This window comes from Anneissia japonica, unplaced genomic scaffold, assembly GCF_011630105.1.
Source record: "Anneissia japonica isolate Jap-2015-1 unplaced genomic scaffold, ASM1163010v1 scaffold199_len4679917_cov187, whole genome shotgun sequence".
NCBI lineage: Eukaryota > Metazoa > Echinodermata > Crinoidea > Comatulida > Comatulidae > Anneissia > Anneissia japonica.
In genome coordinates, this window is record NW_022686322.1 from 4,240,042 (window position 1) to 4,248,945 (window position 8,904).

Genomic DNA, 8,904 nt, shown 5'->3' on the forward strand with positions numbered 1-8,904 from the left:
TCTGATTGGTTAAATAGCGGGTAATAATTTCAACCATCCCTCCTATGACGTAGGTTGAATAATAGTACATAAATTCAAGGGAAAAAAGGTACTATCACATTAAATGATGGCCCTTTTTTGCATTGTTGCAATATTATCTCTAGGACCCACTTATAACATTGATGTGTAATTTATGACACACATAGATTGTAAAGGGGACACAACATCTATGAAAGACAATGGCCTTTTGACCGCCTAGACCATAGGAAGTAAGCCTACTTGGTGGGTACTCTTTTCATTATGTTTTTAGGTCTCATAGAATCTATGCATGAGGAATATAAAACAAATAAAGAGTGCTCTAGATTTGGGGAACTGTGAAATCTAGAGCCCAACGGTGATATGGAGACTGTAGCCTACTACAACTATCTTTCCGAGGGCTAAATATGCATTTGTATAGTAGTATCAACAACAATATGAATAGCAATTTCATAATAAAATTTTTTAATAACATTTATTTTTCAAGTTTATTTAAAAAATTTATTACTTCTTTTCATTTTGTACCTAATTATGATTAAGAATGATAATTATTTGATTGAGTAATTAATCAATAGTAATTACAATCATATATGACTGTCTCTTATACACATCTAGATGTGTATAAGAGACAGGTCCGTACTGAGCCCAAAAAATCCGCATTGAAAATATAACGTGTTTATTGATTATTGTATATCCTTTTGTCCTATATTGAAATGGGGCTTTTGCTAATTTACAGTATAATTAAGTACAGTACAGGACGCATTAAACATTAAAGGATAAACACATAACGCTATATAATTGCAAACACCAGCAACCCAATGACAACTGCAACCAATATGATGAGAAACACCATGCCCACTATCAACCCTGTCTTAGAATCTGAGTTACCATCACACTCCTTAGTATTATCAACACCATCCTGAAATATACAAACCATGGCTCTGATGATGACCAAAACAACATTGAAAATAAATAAAGTACAACCTAATAAAACATTCAATAAAACGTAATTTAATACATAATAACACATACCATAAATACAACATAATATCATACAACAAAAACATAATATAATATAATATAATGTATAACAATATAATTAATATAATTTATTAATATAATTTGATACAATATTATTAAATTAAAAAAAAAGTGTAATACATGGATTAGGAATATTTGTGAAAAGGCTATAGCGAGGCTGTGATTTGCATAATATTGAATATTGCTACATCTTTAACTTTAGAAAGATATTTGCAAATGAAAGACACACTACTTTTAACTAAATAATAATAAGTCAATAATTTTTGTTTATAATGATGACAAAAGCATATAGACAAACATATAGGGAAAACCAGATTATAGAGTACATGCTAAAATTTTGTGATAGATGCGGACATTCCTTAATCATCACTTATTTTAAAGTTAATTTAAATTGTTTTAGTTAACATCTGGGGTTAACATGGTCACTTCATATTATATACTGTAAAACCAGAAACTTTCGCGGAACAAAACTTTCGCGAATTGATAATTTCGGCCATGTATGTAATGAACATTTGATGTATCAATGACAGTCACTGAAGTGAACTGTAACAAACATGTTGTCCTTACTCAAATTAGTCTATGATTAAAATAATTCTTTGATTATTACCAGATTACAATTGTTGGATATCCAATCCTGTCGATGTCTATCGTAACCACTTGAGCACCGGCTCAAAGTAGGGCACCATTTACAATCAAAAGATGGATCAACATTTCCGCCAAAACAGTCACTGCAGCTTTTTTGCTGAGTGCACGCTGTAAAGAGAATAGACATAGATTAATGACAATAGACATGGACTACCACTACAACATGAGTGAAACTGGGCTGTGGTAGGGCGTTCTTGGCTCCCAATTTCTTAGTTCCAATTCTGACTTAAGAAAAATGTTCTCACACCTAAAAAAGCCTCATAAACAGACACAAATCTTGTTACAAAACACTGAGGGTCCCAAATGATCAGATAAACTGGATAAATAACTACATTTAAAACAAGATATAACAATAATAGTTGATTGATTGATTGAATTTATTCGGTGTAAACACCAAGGATAGCCCACGAAAGTCTAGAAGAAGACTTATTTCCAGTGGTATTATTTCCTACTCTTTTTCAAAGAGTGTACTGCATTCTTTAACGTGCACATGGGCCATAATGCACACAGGACCAACGGCTTAAACGTCTCATCCGAAAGACGGTGCGCTATTGTAACTTGTATTTCAGCCCTCTAGCTGAAACACAAGGAGAGGCAATGATGGGAATCTCCACGGTTCAGCGCACACACAGTGGCTACCACCAGATTAGCCGACTGAGCTAAGCTGTTCTCATGTTATGACATAATATGTCATATTATATGACATAATATATGTGAGGGGACACAACACCTCACAATTATGTAATATATGTGAGGTGGTGTGACAAAATGAGTCTTGTTGTATGCCAGGTCAATTTGATATATTCATTAAAATATATATGAAGCAATATTTCCACAAATATTAGGTTTTAATTTTCTGGTAATTGTGTATATTTCATGATAAAAAATGTTCTGAGTTGATAAAACCCAAGATAGGAAACTAATATAAGAACGCTAATTTTTCATTTTTTATACAAGACTCATTTTGTTATGACAGCCCACATATTAACAATAAAATTTGAAAAAAAGTAATAATATAAAAGTATGAGGACAATGATGATAATAAATAATATTAATTAATTTGCAAAAAATTGGAAAACTTACTTGGTAATGGTGTTAGAATGAATCCACTGGAGGGTTTAACCAACGTCTCATTCAACGATAACGTGTCATACCGATAGATTGTTCTCTTATACAATGATGAGCCTGAAAAAAATTTTTATATCATTTCATTTATATCACCACCATATATTATCAACATTACCTCCAGGCTTTTCCATTCCCTACGTATGCTTGCAATACAAGATTACTGGTGCTAGATGTTGGAATTTCCTATCTTTAATTCCATCAATACTGGCAGTTTCTAATCGTGATATAAATTATAAATTATTAAAAATATTTGCAAAGCAATAACAAAAAACATAAATATAATGGCCAAATGTATAACATATTATTGTAACTTTGTTAGCAATGTGCAATTATTCCAGAACAATTTTAAAACATTGTATAATACTTTTCAATATCTTGTAATGTTGGATATACCACTGAAGCGTTATCCTGGTAAAATGAGTTAAAAATAAATAAAATTCTCGGTGGATGTTGGCAACCTTATACTCTTCAATTAATGGCTAATTCAGATCAAAGCTTGCATCAGTAATCTCATGGTCTTGATTAATAGAATTTATTCAATATCATAAAAATTTAAGGGGACTAAAGCCTGTTTAGCAACTCTGCTTCCTCTAAATCCACACATTGTCTCAGGGTGTTGAATTCAAACTTTGCCTTGTTATTCCAAGATTTATACATCTGTTCATTGACTAACTTTTAAAGTTTGAGCTAGAAAGAACTTTGTAGCTCTGGCTTGGAAAATAATTATATTTCCTTGTTACATTTTTCCGTGGCTCACAGCAGAGGCAGGTGTCCTTAACAGCTGGGCCTGAAACCAAGCTGGCCCACCCAAAGCACTTCCCCCTGTTCTACACAACACATTAGTATTATTCATACTTTTGAAATTTTGATTAGTATAGTACAGTAGTAAAACGAATGCCAAATTACCTTCTGTCAGAGGTTCATCGTAATAGAAAGCATCTGACACGCCAACAGTCACCTTGTGCCCATTTCCACCACCAATCTCACTAAGGGGCAATGGAATCTAATGCAGAAATAGATAGAGGGTAGAGAAAATAAGATTATCCACATTTACAATACAAAATTCAATTTAGGTAATGTGTATGCATTGGAAGGAATCGTATTTTGTAAGATCATATGCTTTTGTTCTATCATAAAATTGGCTTGTTAGACTGAATAAAGAATTTGTGAGCAATAATATGAATTCAAATAAATATGGTATATGAAAACATGATGACTATTTAAAATAATAATAATAATAATAATAATAATGCAGTTATTTATAGAGCACTCTTATCAAGGATATTACAGCGCTTTACAAAACAAATAAAAGGTAAATGTTGTTTGAATATTTAAATATTAAATTTTTTATTCAGATTTGTGCTAGTCATCTTCCTGACAAGTCATTTATTTAATATTTAAATACTCAAACAGGAGTATGAAACATGTTCTGAAATGCAAATATCAATTGAAACTGATAGTAGACAATCATCTTACCAAAAATTTCATAATTCAAAACTTGTTCAAACCTAATACCCGATTCACACGATACAAAATTTTACATGGGATGCGTGCTAAATGTCACATGCACTACCTAAGATATCTATACCGAGTTACTATCGTCTTCACCTAAGCAAATTAATAACTTTGGGACATTAATATGTAGACAGTAAAAGATATTTGCGACATCACAGCAAAATATAAGCTGAATCCTGTCAGTACAGTATGTGCAGAACCACGCTAAATAATATCTTGAGAGTTTTACAGGCCTCTGAACTATCTGTTTTTCTTGCATGGATATCACACAGGCGGCATATTAATCTTATACGAATAGGCGTTCACACAAATACAATTCCTGATGATGACATAATTAATGAAAAAATATTGAATCCCAACACGATGGCATGTATTTCAGTATTTATTTATTTAATTTATTTACTTAAATACTTTTTTATCTGAGATTAATCAGTGGACTTTTCGGTTACAGGTATTACATTTTCTCTAGAATACGATTCATGTAACATTTTATCTTGTGTGAATCGGGTGTAAGCCTACTTACATTTTTGTATGCAAATAAAATACGCCCATCGTTCATTAGAGTAGTTTGAAATGTGAAGCTTCCAGCTGATGGCCGCAGGCGATTAACAGCAGAAAGAAATGGTTAGTCACATGACAAGCAAGCACAAATGAAAAACATTTAAAAAAAACATGAAACTGGAATACACATAATTGGATGATATGAAACAAAGACAACACTTAACTTGTAATTAAAACTGTTTGTGATTATTAATTAATATTTATTTATCTATTCCATTCCATCCATTATGTTGAGGTTTTGGTGTGGAAATTCATTATATGTCCTAATTGTTCCTTAATTATTTAACAATTTTAAGATTTATTTTGTGCATAATTACAACATCATACATGGGTAAATTGTCTGCCTCTGATATTTAAATGTATACTATATTATTTATTTCAACCAATTACGCTATGTATTTGAGAATATGGTGGTTAATACTAAATAGAGTTCTCATGAGGTCTAGGAAGATAGCCTATTCCATAATTTTTAGGGGTGTTTTGATAATTGATAGTGAATGTTGATTTATCTATAAAAGAAAACTCATATTAAGCACTAATTAATTATTTAAATTAATCAATGTATTTTTTGTGGGACTGTTTTCATTTAAAAATTTAAATGACAATTAACTAATACTGTATTATTTTATATTTCGGTACATTCTCCAATGTATTTGTATGTTTCCAGATATTACAGTAAAATTTTAAAAATGTAATACAAGGATTAAAAAACAAGACAATAACACAAATCTGAGACAAATGCAGACAATTGTAATGCTGACTGAATCATGCAAAATTTAAACACAACTTTCATATTAATGTTTTAATAAACTATGAACAAAAATGACAGAAAATGCATGCCTGTGACTATGGTAACAATTGAATTTGGAAGAACATTCTAATACTTAAAATTTTCTCTAGTATAGATAAGAAATAATTTTTCTTTTAATAAAACTCAACATACAAAATGATAGGCTCTGCTTAATTAAAAGAATGAATGATTAAATCTATCCTATTCTTACAGTAATGTTAAATAATTAATAATTACTTAAGTTGGTCATCTGTCAACACACTGTACTTGGCATGCGTGTCAAATGATATATACTGAAGTGAACCATTTTAATGAATTTCACGAGTACTGTACAGTATAGGGTATACCTGCACATGCGCAGTATACTCAATAGTGTGTGAATCCAGAATGGAACAATTAAAAGTCTGGTGTGACATTTGAACTTTCAACTTTTGTTAGGTAGACAGTTTAAGCTATTGAACTGCAACTGTTAAATATTCATGCAGAAATTAAAAATATTGCATCTGTGTAAAGCTTATTAAGTTTAAATAATAATATTTAATTGTATTTATTACTTTGCATTAATTTTAAAATAAAAACTGAACTATGAAAATATCTTCCTCCCCAAATAACAGGCTTATCATAACCATGGTACACTGGTCGTAATCTTTTTTAAAAATTTTCATAAACAGTCTGTAAATTTCAACAATTTTTCTTGATCATTGTTGATAACTCTTTAAAAGAGTAATTCAATTTTGTAATACCATTTTTTAAGAGTTCACTGATTTCAACAGACAATATATCTTTTATAACATAAACAGGACTTCCTAAAAAATTTAACATGCAATGTAAACAAAAAATATAATCTTTCCAATTAAATTATTAAATATTATTATCAATGTAAGATTGCATTTTTTATGTAACGGTACATAAACCTGGAATAAATTTACCAGACATTCAAATATTATAATATTCAAATATTATTATATTATTATTATAATAATTATTAAATAATTATTAATTATTATAATATTAAAATATTATATTGATTGTATTATGAATTTCAAAAATCCAATCTTGTAAGAAATCATTCCAAATGTCTTACCAGATTCTAAGTGCTGAATATGAACTTGCGACCATTCCACTGTGAAAGCTGTTCCTAGAATGTTATCAAATATTGAAATAATTTACATAACATTTAAAACAAATATTGGCATCAATATCTGCAAGTCCATTAAACTACATTGTATGCAATTGAATTAATAAACAAGAGATAAATTAAAGATGAAATACAGGATGGTAAAAAAAGTGTAAACAGATCACAAAATGATATGCTATTTGAAAGTTTTGGAACTAACACTGAAATGGATGTTATCATTATTTTGGAACTCTATTTTTCGTGTATTTAAAATGGACACTGCGCTAAAATTAAAATTAGCGCTTCAGTATTGTGATTATTCTCTCCGATAATCTGATTGAAATTTACTTGAGAAGGCTTTACAACACTTACCATTATTTCCGTAGCGTATTATTGAGCTATCATTCAATCTAGGATCAAAGCTGCCCATTAATGGTGCAACATACTGTGTAGCTGACAAATATTGATGAAAAAATGAACCCAGGTAAAGAAAACCTATAAGAAATCGGTAGAAAAAAAAATGGCTTCAAAATGTCACTAAAGTACACTATGGGATACTGTACAGTATGTTGCAACCATAATCATTATGAACATTACCAGACTAATCTACAGGCAAAATCTACAAAAAAATGATTGCCTAGTAAAGATACCAAGAAAATTCCCCGTACAGCTTTACCTAGTTGTCTCTTAACCTAGGAGTACAAGTTTGTACCTGGTAGGTTCCAACACAAAAAATGCGCTATTACAGCTGCAACATTATGGAATTCTTGCCAGGGGTTTGAGCATGTGTTCCATACGCTTGATTCAATGACCGGGGATAATAATGTTAAGCACATAGAGGCCTTCTACAAAATGCACTATATTAAGTCAACCATTATTATTATTAATTTCATGCATTAAATTCTTATCACATGACTCTAAAGTAGGGAGCAACAATATATTTTGTGCAAATGGACTAGTAGCTGCATTGCTTTTCATCTCACTGGTATTGGGGGAAAAATAGGAATAAATAAGAACTTATCAGAGGCAGATTGTTATAAGCAGTCTTTAGATGGTCTTAGCGCTCAGCCGGCTATAATTGTGACGTTACTGCTGGTTATTATACCGCTATAGCGCGGTCTAACTAGTTACCCATCTTAAATTTAAAGCCTACTCGGAGGAGGCTTAAAACGGTCTTAAATCATTTTCATCACAGCATTATATTACAGGTAATAGACCTAGGCACAGATCGTCAAAGACCAAGAATTGAACGGCAAATATTCCACAAACTTTTCAGCATCTGTAAAATCCAGTCTTTGTTACGTTCATTTTGACACATGTGCATTGTTTATACATGAATTGAGTAAGCATGACGTACTGGTGACAAATGTGTAACAGCCCCTGCAATTTTATGTTACCAGGCAGTGCCTGTTAGCGTTTCAGTACTCCCCATCATGGTCTAAACGAAGACCATTTTATAGCAAAGGTCTTAGCGGAGTGACTTTAGTATTTGAAGAGTTAAGACTACCAGTTAAGACCGTTTTATAGCAATCCGCCCCAGGACTGGGGCTTTATTATTTGTTTGTGCTGTATGTATTATACTTACCTCCCGTAGCCAGTAATACACTTGAGACCTCATGTCCATAAAATATGAATTTGAAAGGCAAACTTATTTTCTATGGATAGATGAGAAAGACATTTACTCTTTACTACCTGTATGTATGTCAATAACTTGGTATCTCAATAAAAAAAATCTTAATTTTATGTTCGTCACAACCTATTTTTGGGGTATTTTTGGGGTAAAAAGGCCATTTTTTGTATAAAAAAATTGCTAAATCCCGCAAACCCCCCCAAAACACACTGCAAATCCCATCCAAACCCTGTGATAGTGACTGAATCATGTAGTATAGGACTCACTTGGTATCTCAGTCAAAAAAAAATTATAATGTTCCATTCGTAACAATCTACTTTTTGGGTAAAAATGCCATTTTTTGTATAAAAACATTGCTAAACCCTGCAAACCTCCAAAAAAAAAAAAAAAACACCGCAAACCCCATCCAAACTCTGTGATAATGATTGAATCACATAGTATAAGACTCAACTTGGTATCTCA

The 8,904-nt window shown here is 31.2% G+C and overlaps 1 protein-coding gene across 1 annotated transcript in view; it reads right to left on the reverse strand.

The window, feature by feature from the left end:
* Positions 1 to 805: 805 nt before the first annotated feature.
* LOC117114734 (plexin domain-containing protein 2-like) overlaps positions 806 to 8,904 on the reverse strand; it is a gene marked incomplete at its 5' end in the record, with an annotated part of 12,668 nt that continues 4,569 nt past the window's right edge. Inside the window, 8 exon segments of the mRNA XM_033258428.1 lie at positions 806 to 934; positions 1,664 to 1,809; positions 2,785 to 2,886; positions 3,736 to 3,832; positions 4,868 to 4,932; positions 6,780 to 6,833; positions 7,185 to 7,307; positions 8,398 to 8,467. Coding sequence (XP_033114319.1) covers positions 806 to 934; positions 1,664 to 1,809; positions 2,785 to 2,886; positions 3,736 to 3,832; positions 4,868 to 4,932; positions 6,780 to 6,833; positions 7,185 to 7,307; positions 8,398 to 8,467 — 786 coding nt within the window.